This window comes from Ovis canadensis, chromosome 2 (genome assembly GCF_042477335.2).
Source record: "Ovis canadensis isolate MfBH-ARS-UI-01 breed Bighorn chromosome 2, ARS-UI_OviCan_v2, whole genome shotgun sequence".
NCBI lineage: Eukaryota > Metazoa > Chordata > Mammalia > Artiodactyla > Bovidae > Ovis > Ovis canadensis.
In genome coordinates, this window is record NC_091246.1 from 84,544,532 (window position 1) to 84,562,952 (window position 18,421).

The 18,421-nt window shown below is 38.9% G+C and overlaps 1 protein-coding gene across 6 annotated transcripts in view; it reads left to right on the forward strand.

Annotated features, from left to right (window-relative positions):
* Positions 1-18,421, forward strand: part of CCDC171 (coiled-coil domain containing 171) — a 345,827-nt gene that overhangs the window by 38,923 nt on the left and 288,483 nt on the right. For all 6 annotated transcript variants that reach the window (XR_011254379.1, XM_069576620.1, XM_069576618.1 and 3 more), the window contains one exon: positions 15,128-15,274. Coding sequence is in view for 5 of the 6 variants with exons in the window: in XM_069576620.1 (XP_069432721.1) it covers positions 15,128-15,274 (147 nt within the window). In the remaining variant the exon portion in view is untranslated. The remainder of the gene's footprint in view (positions 1-15,127; positions 15,275-18,421) is intronic.

Consider the following 18,421-nt stretch of genomic DNA (forward strand, 5'->3'; position numbering starts at 1 on the left):
TCATTTTCTCCATTTACAAAAGAGAGACACATGGTATGGTAATGTAATTCTTTGAAAGCAAAGTCACAAAACAGTCAGAAACCTAGCTCATTATTAATTTTGTATTAAATATCACTCACCTTGGGCTTCCCTGGTGGCTCAGCTGGTAAAGAATCCACCTGCAAATGTGGGAGACCTGGGTTCGATCCCTGGGTTGGAAAGATTCTTTTGGAGAAGGGATCAGCTGCCCACTCCAGTATTCTGGCCTGGAGAATGCCATGGAGTGTTTAGTCCATGTAGTTGCAAAGAGTTGGATATGACTGAGTGACTTTCACTCACCTCATGTCTATTTCAGGATAGCCTGTCTGCTTCAGTACAGATCTTGCGCGTGATGTTCAACATGAATACTTAGTTGACAATGAGGACCCCAAAGCATCTCCTACAGTTCTAGCTCTGCAGCTATGAGACTGTCACATGAAGACACATATACACAGTAGATGAGTCACTGACTGTGTGCGTGTTGATTATTCACTGCATGCATGGTGATGACGACTGTTGAGTAGAAGTGAATCGTCCTAATGGTCTTCATCCTTGTCATCTTCATGCTGAGTAGGCTGAGGAGGAGAGGCTGGTGTTGCTGTCTCAGGGGTGGCAGAGGTGGGAGAGATGGAGAACATGAAAGGGGAGGCAAGGGAGGCAGGCGTACTTGGCGTATCTTTACAGAGAGACATTGTCATTTCTGACTGCCGTTTTTGCTTTTTCATTTTTCTAAAAGTGTTTCTATATGATACCAACCTATCTTCCATTGTTTGGCTTAGTTTCAGTACCCATGTCGTGGAAGGTTCTGTGTTGTAAAAGAAGTCCTTTGCTGTTCAGTCACTAAGTCGTGTTCAGCTCTTTGCTACCCCACGAATCGCAGCATGCCAGGCCTCCCTGCCCCTCAGAGAAGTCAAAAGCAGTCTTAAAACCAGCGTCAGTTTGTTTTCTGGCACTGCTTCTTCTGTGTCATCTTCCTCATCATCTGACACTGGTTTGGAAATACTCATCTCCATTGAGTCATCTTCTGTTAATTCTTCTAGTGTGCTGTTTATCAGTCTTGAATTTCTCCAAGATTTATATCTTGAAACCCTTCATCCCCCCATCTTTTTTTTTTTTTTTGTATCTATAATCTCTTTCATGATTTCCTTGATTGACTCGGTCATAAATTCTGTGAAGTCATGGATAACATCTGGACATAGTTTTCCCTAGCAGAGATTTATTATTTCAGATTTGATGGCTTGCACATCTTTTTGTATAATGATGCCATTTTTTCAATGCTGTAATTCTTCCAGACTTATATGATGTTGTTTCTATCAGGGCTCTTTTCCATAGCATTAACCACCCTTTCTATAGAGTACCGTGTGTGTTGTTGTTCCGTCACCCAGTCGTGTCTGACTCTTTGCAACCCCACGGATTGCAGCCTGCCAGCCCTTTCTGTCCATCGCCTGCCAGCCCTTTCTGTCCATCTCCATCTCCCACAGTTTGCCCAAGTTCATGTCCATTGCATTGGTCATGACATCCAACCATCTAATCCTCTGATTCCCTCTTTTCTTTCTCCCCTCAATCTGTCCAGCATCAGGGACTTTTCTAATGAGTCAGCTGTTTGTATCAGGTGATCAAAATATTGGAGCTTCAGCTTCAGCATTAGTCCTTTCAGTGAATATTCAGGGTTGATTTCTTTTAAGATTGACTGGTTTGATCTCTTTGCTGTCCAAGGGACTCTCTGGAGTCTCCTTCACCATCACAGTTTGAAGGCATCAATTCTTGGCGTCCTGCCTTCTTTATGGTCCAGCTCTCACAACCGTATGTGACCACTGGAAAGACCATAGCCTTGACTATATGGACCTTTGTTGGCAGAATGATGTCTCTGCTTTCAAACACACTGTCTAGGTTTGTCATAGCTTTCCTGCTAAGAAGCAATTGTCTTCTGATTTCATGGCTGCAGTCACCAGCCTCACTGATTTTTCCCAAGAAGAGGAAATCTCTCACTACTTCCATCTTTTTCCCTTCTATTTGCCATGATGTAATGGGGCCTGATGCCATGATTGTAGCTTATTTATTTATTTATTTTTATTTTTTTTTACCACTTAAAATAATTTATTAAAGTAAATGGATCATTGCACAAAAATCCACTGCATTTTTATATACCACCAGCAGTCAATTAGAAAGCGTCAATTTTTAGAAGTATCATGCAATGACTAAAGTATCAACAATGAAAAATAATGGACAAAAGTGTCAACAACAAAAAATAAAGTAACTAGGAATAACTGTAAAGTGAAAGAAAGAAAGTGAAGGTGCTCAGTCGTGTCCAACTCTTTGGGACCCCGTGGACTGTAGCCTGCCAGGCTCCTCTGTCCGTGGGATTCTCCAGGCAAGAATACTGGAGTGGGTTGCCATTTCCTTCTCCATGTAGCTTTTTTAATATTTAGTTTTAAGCAGACTTTTCCACTCTCCTCCTTCACCCTCAGCAGGAGGTTCTTTAGTTCCTCTTTGCTCTCTGCCATTAGAGTGGTATCATTTGCATATTTGAAGTTCATGTTTCTCGTGCCAGTCTTGATTCCAGCTTGTAATTCATCTAGCCTGGCATTTCTCATGATGTGCTCAGCATATAGATTAAATAAACAGGGTGACAACAGACAGTCCTGTCATACTGCTATCTCAGTTGTGAGCCACTCAGTTCATACAGGGTTCTAACTGTTGCTTCTTGACCCACATACAGATTTCCCAGGAAACAGGTAAGATGGTCTGGTATTCCCATCTCTTTAAGAGCTTTCACATTTTGTTATGATCTACATGGTCAAAAACTTTAGTGTAGTTGATGAAACTAGATGTTTTTCTGGAATTACTGTGCTTTCTCTATGATCCAGCAAATGTTGGCAATTTGATCTCTGGTTCCTCTGCCTTTTCTAAACCCAGCTTGAGTATCTGGAAGTTCTTGGTTCACGTTAATGCTGAAGCCTAGAATGCAAGATTTTTAGCATGACCTTACTAGCATGGGAGATGAGTGCAAGTGTCTGATGGTCAGAACATTCTTTAGTACTACCCTTCTTGGGAATTGAGATGAGGATTGACCTTTTCCTGTGGCCACTGCTGGGTCTTCCAGATTTGCTGACATATTGAGTGTAATACTTTGATAGCATCATCTTTCAGGGTTTTGAATAGCTCTACTGGAATTCCATTGCATCCACTAGCTTTATTGACAGCAGTGCTTCCTAAGGTCCACTTGACTTCACACTGCAAAACGTCTGGCTCTGGCTGACTGACCACACCATTGTGGTTATCTGGATCATTAACATCTTTTTTGTACAGTTCTTCTATGTATTTTTTCCATCTCTTCTTGATCTCTTCTGCTTCTATACCTCTACTGTTTCTGTCTTTTATTGTACCCATCTTTGGATGGAATGTTCCCTTCCTATTTCCAGTTTTCCTGAAGAGATCTCTAGTCTTTCCCCTTCTGTTGTTTCCCTCTATTTTTATGCACTGTTCATTGAAGAAGGCCTTCTTTTCTCCCCTTGTAATTCTCTGGAACTCTGTGTTTAGCTGGGTGAACATTTCCCTTTCTCCCTTGCTTTTCGCTTTTCTTCATTCTTCAACTATTTGTAAAGCCTCCTTGTATAACCACTTTTCCTTCTTCTCTTTTTCTTTGGATGGTTTGTTCGCTGCCTCCTGTACAATATTACCAACCTCTGTCCATAGTTCCTCAGACACACTGTTTACTAGCTCTCATCCCTTGAATCTGTTCATCACCTCCACTGCATATTATAGGGGATTTGATTTAAGTCGTACCTGGCTAGCTTAGTGGTTTTCCCGCTTTCTTTAGTTTAAGCCTGAATTTTGCTATGAGAAACTGATTATCTGAGCCACAGTTAGCTCCAGGTCTTGTTTTTGTTGACTGTGTACAGCTGTTCCATCTTTGGCTACAAAGAATTTAATCAGTTTGATTTCAGTATTGACCATTTGGTGATGTCCATGTATATAGTCATCTCTTGTGTTGTTGAAAAAGGGTGTTTTCTATAAATAGTACTTTCTCTTGGCAGAATTCAGTTAACCTTTGCCCTGCTTCACTTTTTACTCCAAGGCCAAACTGGCCTGTTACTCGAGGTATCTCTTGACTTCCTACTTTTGCATTCCAACCCCGGTGATGATTATAACATCTTTTTTAAGTGTTAGTTCTGGGAGATCTTCTAGGGCTTCATAGAGCTGATCAGCTTCAGCTTCTTGGGCATTGGTAGTAGAGGCATAGGCCTGAATTGCTGTGATGTTGAATGGTTTGCCTTGGAAACGAACCAAGATCATTCTGTCATTTTTGAGGTTGCACCCAAGTACTGCATTTTGGACTCTTGTTGACCTTGAAGGCTACTCCATTTCTTCTGTGAAATCTTGCCTGCAGTAGTAGATATAATGGTCATCTGAATTAAATTTGCCTGTTCCTGTCCATTTTAATTCACTGATTTCTAAGATGTTGATGTTTAGTCTTACCATTTCCTGCTTGACCACTTCCAGTTTACCTTGATTTATGGACCTAATATTCTAGGTTCCTATGTAATACTGTTCTTTGTAGCATCAGATTTTACTTCCATCACCAGACATATCCACAGCCGAGCATCATTTCCACTTTGGCCCAGCTGCTTCATTCCTTCTGGGGCTTTAGTAGCATATTGGACACCTTCTGACCTGGAGTATTCATCTTTCCATGTTCTATCTTTTGGTCTCTTCATACAGTTCATGAGGTTCTCACGGCAAGTATACTTGGGGGGTGGTTTGCCATTCCCTCCTCCAGTGGATCACATATTGTCAGAACTTTCCACTATGAGCCATCCATCTTTGGTGGCTTTACATGGCATGGCTCATAGCTTCATTGAGTTATGCAAGCCCCTTCGCCACAACAAGGCAGTGATTCGTGAAGGGGACTTTATGACCCCCTGATCTAGAGCCTGAATTAGAGATGTTGTATTTTGGGCAGGTAGACCATTTCAGTGTCTTTAGTGTTAAACAATTCTTTTTCTTTGGGATGGTCTTGCTCCCTGTCTCCTGTACAATGTCATGAAACCTCCATCCATGGCTGTCTGAGGAGGCCTTACAAATAGCTGTAAAAATAAGAGAGGTAAAAAGCAAAGATAAAAAGGAAAGATATACCCATTTGAATGCAGAGTTCCAAAGAAAAGCAAGGAGAGATAAAAAAGCCTTCCTCAGTGATCAGTGTAAAGAAATAGAGGAAAACAATAGATGGGAAAGACTAGAGATCTCTTCAAGAAAATGAGAGATACCAAGGGAACATTTCATGCAAAGATGGGCTCAATAAAGGATAGAAATGGACCTGACAGAAGCTGAAGATATTAAGAAGAGGTGGCAAGAATACACAGAAGAACTACACAAGAAAGAGCTTCACGACCCAGATAATCATGATGGTGTGATCACTCACCTAGAGCCAGACATCCTGGAATGTGAGGTCAAGTGGACCTTAGGAAGCATCACCAAGAACAAAGCTAGTGGAGATGATGGAATTACAGTTGCACTATTTCAAATCCTGAAAGATGATGCTGTGAAAGTGCTGCGCTCAATACGCCAGCAAATTTGGAAAACTCAGCAGTGGCCACAGGATTGGAAAAGGTCAGTTTTCATTCCAATTCCAAAGAAAGGCAATGCCAAAGAATGCTCAAACTACCACACAATTGCACTCATCTCACATGCTAGTAAAGTAATGCTCAAAATTCTCCAAGCCAGGCTTCAGCAATATGTGAATCGTGAACTTCCAGATGTTCAAGCTGGTTTTAGAAAAGGCAGAGGAACCAGAGATCAAATTGCCAACATCCGCTGGATCATGGAAAAAGCAAGAGAGTTCCAGGAAAACATCTATTTCTGCTTTATAGACTATGCCAAAGCCTTTGACCATGTGGATCACAATAAACAGTGGAAGCTTCTGAAAGAGATGGGATACCAGACCACCTGACCAGCCTCTTGAGAAACCTGTATGCAGGTCAGGAAGCAACAGTTAGAACTGGACATGGAACAACAGACTGGTTCCAAATAGGAAAAGGAGTACGTCAAGGCTGTATATTGTCACTGTGCTTATTTAACTTACATGCAGAGTGCATCATGATAGACGCTGGGCTGGAAGAAGCACAAGCTGGAATCAAGATTGCTGGGAGAAATATCAATAACCTCAGATATGCAGATGACACCACCCTTATGGCAGAAAGTGAAGAACTAAAGAGCCTGTTGATGAAAAAGTTGGCTTAAAGCTCAGTTCAGTTCAGTTCAGTCGCTCAGTTGTGTCTAACTCTCTGCGCTGCAGCATGCCAGGCCTCTCTGTCCATCACCAACTGCCTGAGTCTACCCAAACCCATGTCCGTTGAGTCGGTGATACCATCTAACCATCTCATCCTCTGTCGTCCCCTGCTCCTCCTGCCTCCAACCCCTCCCAGCATCAGGGTCTTTTCAGATGAGTCAGCTCTTTGCATCAGGTGGCCAAAGTATTGGAGTTTCAGTTTCACCATCAGTCCTTCCAATGAACACCAAGGATTGATCTCCTTTAGGATAGACTGGTTGGATCTCCTTGCAGTCCAAGGGACTCTCAAGAGTCTTCTCCAACACCACAGTTCAAAAGCATCAATTCTTTTGGCACTCAGCTTTCTTATTGTCCAACTCTCACATCCATACATGACTCATGGATAAGCCATAGCCTTGACTAGGTGGACCATTGTTGACAAAGTAACGTCTCTGCTTTTGAATATGTTGTCTAGGTTGGTCATAACTTTACTTCCAAGGAGTAAGCGTCTTTTAATTTCATGGCTGCAATCACCATCTGCAGTGATTTTGGAGCCCCCCAAAATAAAGTCTGACACTGTTTCCACTGTTTCCCCATCTATTTTCCATGAAGTGATGGGACCTGATGCCATGATCTTAGTTTTCTGAATGTTGAGCTTTAAGCCAACTTTTTCACTCTCCTCTTTCACTTTCATCAAGAGGCTTTTTCTTCCTCACTTTCTGCCATAAGGGTGGTGTCATCTGCATATCTGAGGTGATTGATATTTCTCCCGGTAATCTTGATTCCAGCTTGAGCTTCATCCAGCCCAGCGTTTCTCAGGATGTACTCTGCATATAAGTTAAATAAGCAGGGTGCCATATACAGCCTTGACATACTCCTTTTCCTATTTCAAACCAGTCTGTTGTTCCATGTCCAGTTCTAACTGTTGCTTCCTGACCTGCATACAGATTTCTCAAGAGGCAGGTCAGGTGGTCTGGTATTCCCATCTTTTTCAGAATTTTCCACTGTTTATTGTGATCCACATGGTCAAAGGCTTTGGCATAGTCTATAAAGCAGAAATAGATGTTTTTCTGGAACTCTCTTGCTTGTTTGATGATCCAGTGGATGTTGGCAATTTGATCTCTGGTTCCTCTGCCTTTTCTAAAACCGGGTTGAACATCTGGAAGTTCACGGTTCACGTATTACTGAAGCCTGGCTTGGAGAATTATGAGCATTACTTTACTAGCATGTGAGATGAGTGCAATTGTGTGGTAGTTTGAGCATTCCTTGGCATTACCTTTCTTAGGGATTGGAATGAAAACAGACCTTTTCCAGTCCTGTGGCCACCTCTGAGTTTTCCAAATTTGCTGGCATATTGAGTGCAGCACTTTCACAGCATCATCTTTCAGGATTTCAAATAGCACAACTGTAATTCCATCATTTCCACTAGCTTTAATTCTTAGTGATGCTTCCTAAGGCCCACTTGAGTTCATATCCCAGTATGTCTCGCTCTAGGTGAGTGTGAGTGATCACACCATCGTGATTTTCTGGGTCGTGAAGATCTGTTTTGTACAGTTTTTTTGTGTATTTTTGCCACCTCTTCTTAACAACTTCTGCTTCTGTTAGGTCCATACCATTTTTATCCTTTATTGAGCCCATCTTTGCATGAAATGTTCCCTTGGTATCTCTCATTTTCTTGAAGAGATCTCCAGTCTTTCCCATTCTATTTTTTCCCTCTATTTCTTTGCACTGATCGCTGAGGAAGACTTACTTATCTCTCCTTGCTTTTCTTTGGAACTCTGCATTCAAATGGGTATATCTTTCCTTTCACTTCTCTGTTTGTCACAGCTATTTGTAAGGCCTCCTCAGACAGCCATTTTGCATTTCTTTTTCTTGAGGATGGTCTTAATCCCTGTCTCCTGTACAGTGTCACGAACCTCTGTTCATAGTTCATCAGGCACCCTGTCTATCAGATCTAGTCCCTTAAATCTATTTCTCACTTCCACTGTATAGTCATAAGGGATTTTATTTATGTCATACCTGAGTGGTCTAGTGGTTTTCCCCATTTCTTTAATTTAAGTCTGAATTTGGCAATAAGGAGTTCATGATCTGAGCCACAGTCAGCTCCTGGTCTTGTTTTTGCTGACTGTATAGAGCTTCTCCATCTTTGGCTGCAAAGAATATAATGAGTCTGATTTTAGTGTTGACCATCTGGTGATGTCCATGTGTAGAGTCTTGTGTTGTTGGAAGAGGGTCTTTGCTCTGACCAGTGCATTCTCTTGGCAGAACTCCACTAGCCCTAGCCCTGCTTCATTTTGTATTCCAACACTAAATTTGCCTGTTACTCCAGGTGTTTCTTGACTTCCTACTTTTGCGTTCCAGTCCCCCATAATGAAAAGGACATCTTTTTTGGGTGTTAATTCTAGAAGGTCTTGTAGATCTTCATAGAACCGTTCAGCTTCAGCTTCTTCAGCGTTCCAGGTCAGAGCATAGACTTGGATTACTGTGATATTGAATGGTTTGCCTTGGGAATGAACAGAGATCATTCTGTCGTTTTTTGAGATTGCATCCAAGTACTGCATTTCGGACTCCTTTGCTGACTATTATGGCTACTCCATTTCTTCTAAGGGATTCCTGCCTGCAGTAGTAGATATAATGGTCATCTGAGTTAAATTCACCCATTCCGTCCATCTTAGTTCACTGATTCCTAGAATGTTGATGTTCACTCTTGCCATCTCCTGTTTGACCACTTCCAATTTGCCTTGATTCATGGACCTAACATTCCAGGTTCCTATGCAGTATTGCTCTGTATAGCATCGAACCTTGCTTCTATCACCAGTCCCATCCACAACTGGGTGGTGTTTTTGCTTTGGCTCCATCCCTTCATTCTTTCTGGAGTTATTTCTCCACTGATCTCCACTAGCATATTGGGCACCTTCTGGCCTGGGGAGTTCATCTTTCAGTGTCCTATCATTTTGCCTTACGTACTGCGCATGGGGGTCTCAAGGCAAGAATACTGAGGGTGGTTCGCCATGCCCTTCTCCAGTAGACCACATCTGTCAGACCTCTCCACATTCAGAAAACTAAGATCATGGCATCAGGTCCTATCACTTCATGGCAAATAGATGCAGAAACAGTGGAAACAGTGACAGACTTTATTATTTTGGGCTCCAAAATCACTGCAGATGGTGACTGCAGCCGTGAAATTAAAAGACGCTTACTCCTTGGAAGTAAAGTTATGACCAACCTAGACAGCATATTAAAAAGCAGAGACATTACTTTGCCAACAAAAGTCCATCTAATCAAGGCTATGGTTTTTCCAGTAGTCATGTACGGATGTGAGAGTTGGAGTATATGAAAGGTGAGTGCTGAGGAATTCATGCTTTGGAACTGTGATGTTGGAGAAGACTCTTGAGAGTCCCTTGGACTGCAAGGAGATCCAACCAGTCCATCCTAAAAGAGCTCAGTCCTGGGTTGGAAGAGCTCAGTCCTTCATTGGAAGGACTGATGTTGAAGCTGAAACTCCAATCCTTTGGCCACCTGATGTGAAGAACTGACTCTCTGGAAAAGACCCTGATGCTGGGAAAGATTGAAGGTGGGAGGAGAAGGGGATGACAGAGGATGAGATGGTTGGGTGGCATCACCTACTCAATGGACATGAGTTTGAGTAATTTCCAGGTGATGGACAGGGAGGCATGGCGTCCTGTAGTCTATGGAGTCACGAAGAGTTGGACACAACTGAGCGACTGAACTGAACTGAGTGTTAAACATATGGGGTTGTGGGTGGCCAGGGGCGGCTTGTTCAATGACAAGAGAACTTTAAAAGGCAGTCACTTATTGGCAAGATATTTCCTGACTTTAAGGACAAAGCATCTATGGACCCAATCCAGAAAATGTATTCTTGTTGTTTAGCCCTTCTTGTTAGGCCTTCTTGTCCCTTGTACAGCCAAGGGACTTTCAGCTCAGGGATTAGCAGCTTTATAGAAAAGGGCAGAACTGATCGTAAATTCAACTTCATTTGCACAGAACAATAGTGTTAGTCTATTTCTTCCTGCCCTAAACCCTATATGCTTGCTTCTCTTTCTTATGAATAAATGTCATTTAGGTATTTTTTCTAGAATGAGGCATTTTGGTCTGCATTAAAAACCTGTTCAGGCAGATATCCTTTCTGCTCAGTGATTTTCTTTTTTTTTAATTGAATTATAGTTGATTTACAACATTATGCTAATTTCTTCTGTACAACAAAGTAACTTAAAATGATTTAAAAGTGATTTAAAAAATACATATACATTTTAAAAAATATTCTTTTCCATTATGGTTTATCCTAGGAGATTGACTATATTAGTAGTTTCTTGTGCTATATAATAGAAGGTTGTTTATCCATTCTAAATGCAATAGTTTCTGTCTAGCAACACCAGACTCTCAGTCCATCTTCACCTTCCCGCCTCCTCCTTAGCAACAAGTCTGTTCTCTGTGTCTGTGAGTCTGTTTTTGTTTTGTAGATAGGTTCATTTGTGCCGTGTCTTAGTCCTCCGTGATTTTCTTAAAGGAATCTGGGAACTTATCTGCTGCCTCTCAGTTGTCAGAAATTGCTTTTCCTGTTATCTTTGCATTTTTTAAAGCCAAACTTCTTTTTAAAATTATCAAACCATTGTTTGCTGGCATTAAACTCTCCAGCTTTAGGTCCTTCACCTTCCTTTTGCTTTAAGTAGTCATACAGTAACTTCACTTTTTTTTCTAATCATGTTAGAGTCTATAGGTATGGCTTTCTTAGAGCAATGCTGCACCCACCTAAAAGCTGCCTTTTCAGTATAAGATAAAAAAGATATATCGCCAGAAGTGCAAAGTTTTCACACCTGCTCTTGTAGCTGCGGCCATGGCATCACTGATTTCTTTTTCTTTTATAATGGTCCCTACACTAGATTCATTTATCTTGAAATGGAAGGCAGTCACAGCTATAGACCTGAAGCTATGGTACCTATCAAGCAGTTCAACTTTTTCTTGTTATGTCATGATTTTTCTTTGCTTCTAGGGAGCACTTCCAACATCAGTAGTCATACTTTATATGGGTCCCGTGGTGTTATTCAGGGTTTACAGTATTGCAGTAAACGGTGAAAAAAGTGAGAACTGAGAGAGAGAGAGAGAGATTGATCAATCACTTTTTGCTGCAATATGAAAGTTACTGGAAAGATGAATTGCTCATGTGGAGATGACTAGCATCATGCCCATTTTAAGCAGATACTTGTAACATTTGAGCTCACTTAAGCAAAGCAACAGGAGGTGGATACAAAATTATTACAGTCATATACTATGATTACAGTTAATTTTATGGAGTTATAACATTTCATCTTTATGTTTACATTTCTTTGGAATGTGAGGCCATGTACAGTCTGTATGTGCATAAGTTTTGATAAATTTTAATTTTTAATAATAGATTTATGTGTATTTTATAGTGGTAAATTATAAAATGGACTAGAACCTACATCTGTTTTATGCATTCTTGACATACCTAACTTAAAATTTTTTAAAAAATATTTCTAGGCTATGCACTTTGTGAGGTTTTTCAAATTGTCACAGGTCTCCAAAAAATTATCCAAAGTATTTATTGAAAAAAATTATGTAGAAGTGGACCGACGCAGTTGAAACACATACCCATGTTGTTCCAGAGCCAACTGTATATATAATATATACACACATGCATCTGTCTGCTGTATACCATATTTTTTAATCTGTTTATCCACTGATAGACATTAAGGTTATTTCCATGTCTTGGCTGTTATATTAAGACTATTGATTTTCAGGGCCATCAGGAGTTGGAGGAAGGGAGTGTGGAATTGGGGCAAGTTTAAATGCCACAAAACTTGCTGTTCTTACTGAGATTCAGATGATTTTATATAGATAAAATGCTTGTTAGGTAAATTGTAAGCCTTTGGTTAATTTCTAGTTATGAAAAAATTTGATCTTGATAGATCAAGATAGAGTGTTGGCTCAGTAGTTGTGGTGCAGCAGCTTAGTTGCTCCGCAGCGTGTGGAATCTTCCCAGACTAGGGATTGAACCCATGTCTCCTGCACTGGCAGGTAGATTCTTACCCACTGCACCACCAAGGAAGTCCTTGCCAGTGTTCTTGTAGCTGTAATGGCGGAAAGGATTTTTGGTGGTCCTTACTCTGCCTTTCTGGAACTATTTATGTTCTCTGAAGATATTCTGAAGATTTCTTCTCTTTGTATATATTCCTCTCAGGGAATGTTTTTTGTCCTCCCTGTTTGATTTAGAACTCATCTTTTATGTTGGGGAATTTTTAAAATATCACGTTTTCTTGTGTTTAAGAGTGAGGGACTAAAAAACTTACTGGAAGCTTTTCAGTATTAGCTCCTTCAACCATGATCTTTGCTGTAGGATTATCTGGTGGATATTTGAAACAGATAAAACCTTCCTACCTTCCCCAACTAATGAAGATGAAGGAAGCAGAAAACTAGATTGAGTCATTGTCAAAATCCCAGGCTTATATTGCTCCATGAACGAACAGAAAGAAACAGTCAGGGAGCAAATAATTTCAGTCTTCTTTAAACTCTACCAGAGAATAAGGAAGATAAGTAAAAAAGATAACATACCAAACTAATAATCCTGACACTAAACTGACAAGGATACAAGAAAAGATAATTATAGTCAATCTCACTCATGAATATAGGTGCAAAAATATTATATAAAATTAGCCAACTGAATATAGCAAAATAGAAAAAAAGATAAAATATAAAAAGCCTTTATGTAAGAAATGCCGAGTGAGTCTAACATTAGGAAACTAATCAAGGTAATTTTAATTAATGTAACCTGTTAGCTTAATTCTGTAATATAAGTTTCTTACATAATTATGTGACTAGAATGTGAACAGAATTCCTAAAAACTACACTATACTGAGGAAAACTTTTTTTTTTTCAGAAAAAACTGTGTAGGTATATCTACATCCAATAATGTATAGTAATTATCACATCATATTAGTGATGACAACTTCTGCATTAAAACTGTGATTTTTAGGTCAGAATTTCATCTACATTTTGAAAGACTTTTATTTGAAAACTGTCTGTTAAGTGATATTTAATATAAGTCAAGCATCATAAAGTGAAAGTGCTAACTGATCAGCAGTTCCTTTTCCAGTTCTTTTTTATAGGATTAAATTCAAACTCACATGGAGTGATGGGAATCCATTAGTGTAGTATTTGGAATGATTGTATTCTTTCTATATTATTTATCAATAGAATGGGAATCACAAGTCATCTGATAAATAAATCCTGTGAGACTTAGTATTTTAACAGCTTTTACTTGATTTAATAGTGCTTGAAATAACTGCCATCCACTATGAGATAAGTTTTCCTGGTTATAGACTTTTTTAAAATTTCAAGTTACTTGTATTACTTTGTAATTAGCTTTGTGAATTGCTCTTTATTCTTTTTAATGTATACACACTAGTCCAAGTAGAGGGTTGAAAATTTGGAGATTATGTATCTGTAAATGAAGAAGGCATGTAATTTAACAGTGGATTTGAATTAATACTATTGATTCCTTAAACGAGAAGGTCCTATCATATAGAATAATAATGGTGTCTTTTTGTGTATGCTTAACGATCTTAAACATGCTTTCATATATGAAAGTACTCTTATGATGTAATCAGATTACATAACGGTATTCATCATACCATTTGTTTCTGAATCCGGAGAGTCATGATAAAAACTGTGAGTGCTTCTGTTGGTTGTAGACAGTGTTGGCACACTCTTGGGGTGGTACCCAGCTTTGTTCTTATCTATGATAGCTCAAAGATTGAAAACATATAAGTAGATGAACTTCTGTATATTAAGGAATTTCCATTACCTGAAGAAAATAATTCTTAAGAGTTCATATGAATATGAATTATAAATTATACATGAGGGAATATGAAGAGAAGGAATTTAAATTTTGTTCTGCACTCTTTGATTGTGGACTGTGCTGCCAGGTCCTTTCCAAACTTAGACTCTTTTATAGAGAATTATATTTGGTGCTTGCAACATTCTCACTCAGACTCTGATGACAACTTTTGAGTGGCTGGGAATACGTGGAAAAATGTATATTTGTGTGTAATCTACATGTGTATGTTCCTGAATAAGATGATGCTGGTGAGGCAAAAATGGTAAACAGGACTTTGTCAAAGACCTTAAGTGAGAATGATGAATCTAGATTACTTACTGTGGAAATATCTTTGATATATGTGTTAACTTTATATTTGAACTTCTATAAAATTAAACTGACTTCTGAGTTTAGGTGGAAAAGAAGATTGAGAGATTTAAATAGAACTACTTGATGCTATTTTCTTTCAGTAGTACAGCAAAGATTTAAAATCTTGAAAACTGAAGAGAAAATGAAATACAGCCATCTAGTGGCTGCAACTTTAAAAGCTGTAAGCATAGAAAGTGTGAACTCACATAAAAATCTCTCAAGGGTCATTATTAGGTATTCAAGCTAATCATTCCTTATCACACAAAGGAGAAAGATACATTTGTTTTACTAAATATTTAAATAAAATTTTAATGAGAAGGGAAAACCTAGTGTATGAGAGTTGAACTTTACGTAAATATTCTCAGAGGTCAGTTGAACTAGCAAACATTATAGTAAGCTATATACATTTTCAGTTGTAACATGTATTAATTATAAAACTCCAGTAGTGCTTTTAAAATACATGTATATTCTGAAACATCACTGAATAATATCTAGACCTCTCTTGCTTATATAAATGAACCTATTATGATGGTTGAAGTACAGGTTTAGTTGCTCATTAAATTTTAGTCATTGTTGGCTTATAAACTTTAATGATGCAGAAATGAACTATTTTCTAGGAGCAAGATAATGCTGTACAAAATATGCACAAGAAAGTAGAAAAATTAGAAGCTGAACACATGGAGTGCTCTGACCTTTTACGGAGACAAACAAGTGAACTTGAATTTAGTACTCAACGAGAGGAACGTCTTAGAAAAGAGTTTGAGGTATATTTTTTCATTTTTTTATAGCATATGTATGTTGTCCAGTAGGTAATTTAAGGTCAGAGAAAGTTTTTCTCTGCAATAAAACAATATTTTGACATTTATTTATATTGAATATTGGCTTCCTTAAAAAACTTTTGTATCTGAGTACATTTTGTTTTGCTCCTAATTAAAAAATACTCATTTAAAACAATTGTCCTGAAAAATTTGGAAAGTTTGAAGGTAACTGTTAACATTACAGGGTTGGGGAAGAAACGCAGGAAAAGATTTGTATAAAAGATTTGTATACCTAATATTAAACTCTAATTTTGAGTGTTTGAATCCTGTGTAGCTGCTGAGTTTTGTGAAATGTTTTTCAAGTTAGACTTTAGATTGGAGAGAAGCATTAATTTAAGAATTAAAAAAATGTGATTTTTATGGGTAAATGATACTGATAACCCCTTTAATCTTGAGAGATATCTAACTTATTTGTTAATTTTAAAAAAGGATTTTCTTTTTGTTTGTGGGAAATAATTTCAAAAATAAAGCACTCTTAAACATAATTTATAATTCTTATAAGGTAAATAAACATTTATAAAGAGTATTTAATGATAAAATGCTGAAGGTACTCTTGTTAAACTCACTTCTGTCATTTAACATTGTGCCAAGAATTTTGGCCAAAAATATATAAAAGTAAGAACAACAATAAGAATTATAATTTTTAGAAAGAGAGAGGTGTGATTCTTATTTTTAGATAATATGGTAATAATCCTAAATAGTCAAGAAAATAAACTTTGAAATTATTGACGCCAGTAAGAACATTCAATAAGAAGGTCAAGAAGAAAATAATATATAATAATTATGTTTACATCTTACATACCAGCAATAATCAGAGAATGCTGCTGCTGCTGCGTCGCTTCAGTCGTGTCCGACCCTGTGCGACCCCATAGACGGCAGCCCACCAGGCTCCCCCGTCCCTGGGATTCTCCAGGCAAGAACACTGGAGTGGGTTGCCATTTCCTTCTCCAATCAGAGAATAAGATACTAAAAATGTTTTTGTTACCACAATGACAAAATAGATATACAGCTAACAACAAGTACATTAAAAATTATGAATTGTAACTGAGAGTCTTAAGAGAAAATGGTGAAACATTTTGGAAACACTTAGTGTACAGATATGAATCCTCCCTAAATTGTATTATGGGTTAAAGCAGTTCCAATAAAAAAATTCAGTGGAGGGCTTTCCTGTTGGCTTAGCGGTAAAGAATCTTCCTACCAATGCAGGAGACATGGGAATAGAAAGTATAAAGGCCACGAGATGTGACTGTGCTTGAAAAGTAGGAGAAACATCAAGTAGGCCATTGTGGTTGAAATGTATTGAACAAGAGAGGAGATTAGTAGGGTGTATTGAATGGTACGTAGATGTTATAGAGTCTTGAAGGTCTTTTGGAATTTTGTAAGAACTTTGGCTTTCTTTCTGAGATATTAAGACATTGGGCAGTTTTGAGGAGAGGAGTGACGTGTCCCCTCTGATTTGTCTGTATGCTCTTTGGAAGACAGATTGTAAGAGGCCGCTTAGGAAACTATTAAAATAATTAGAGATTGTGGTGTTTTAGACCAAAGTAGAGGGAGGAGGCAATGACAGCCCACTCCAGTACTCTTGCCTGGAGAATCCCGTGGACGGAGGAGCCTGGTGGGCTGCAGTCCATGGGGTCTCTAAGAGTTGGACATGACTGAGCGACTTCACCTTTACTTTTCACTTTCATGCATTGGAGAAGGAAATGGCAACCCACTCCAGTGTTCTTGCCTGGAGAATCCCAGGGATGGCGGAGCCTGGTGGGCACAGAGTTGGACACGACTGAAGTGACTTAGCAGCAGCAGCAGCAGTGGTAAAGGAGGTGGTCAGATTTTGTATGTGTTTTTAGAAGATAGAACCAGTAGGGTTTGCAGACTCACTGGACCTGGCCTGTGAGAGAAAAAGAAAGGGAATAAAGGATAATGCCAAAGATTTTGGCTTGAGCCTTTGGGGAATGATGCTGCTGTTTACTCAGTGTGGGCAAGAACGCAAGTGGAGTAAATTTGAGAAAGACGAGGAGTTTGGTTTTAGATAACGTTAAAATTGGCATGCCCATTAGACATCCATTTGGAGATGCTGAGTAGCACTCAAATACAAGTACTGGTCTTGGGGAAACCTTACTGTAGAGCGAGGAGATGAGCTGAATCTTTCATTGGCAACTGGGGAAATATTACAGTCTATAGGTGTTTTCTCTTTGTTTCTTGAGTTCTACAAGGAGTGATCTGCCAGTTTCCTCTTTGGTGGTTATTAAATGGAAGAAAGAAATGGAGGAAAAATCTGTGTATCATTCTTTTCACTGTATAGAATTTCCCCTGGTTTCACTCTTGTGTACCAGCTCTCCTATGCCTGATCTGCCCACCTAGTGTCTCTCCATGCCCAACCTGGGTTCAGACTGACAGTTTCCAGGTAATAAACGTCCAGTTTGTGAGTTTGTGTAGTGGTTAGAGAGATGTAGTTGTAGGGCTAGTTAAGGTGGGGAGGTGGATGCCTGGAGGTCAAATTTTTCATACTGATGATATTAAAAACTTTATTGAGATAATTTGCATGCTACAAATTCACCCATTTATAGTGTACAATTTATAGTGCACAATTGTACACTGTACAATTCAGTGGGCTTTAGTATATTCACAGAGCTGTACAACTACCACAACAATTTATTTGAGTGTGTTTTCATCATGTCAGTAAGAAACTCCACACCCAAGAGCTAGCACTCTCCTTTTCCCTATCCTCTCATCCTAAAAAGACAGTAATCTACTTCTGTTTCTGTGTATTTGTCTGTTCTCATTCTCCTCTTCTCCCAACTTCTCATCCTACAAGGACATTAATCTACCTCTGGTTCTATAGCCTGTTCTGGACATTTTATATTAACAGAATCATGTGATTCTGTACATTTTTTCAGTTAGCATGATGTTGTTAGGATTCATCCATTATTGTGAATCAGCACTTTATTCCTCTCTATTACGATATGGATATAAGATCACATTTTGTGTATCCTTTCATCAGGAGATAGACACGCACGTTGTTTTCACTTTTTGACTATTATGGATAATGCCTCTATGGACATTTGTGTACAGTGTTTTGTGTGGATGTGTCTT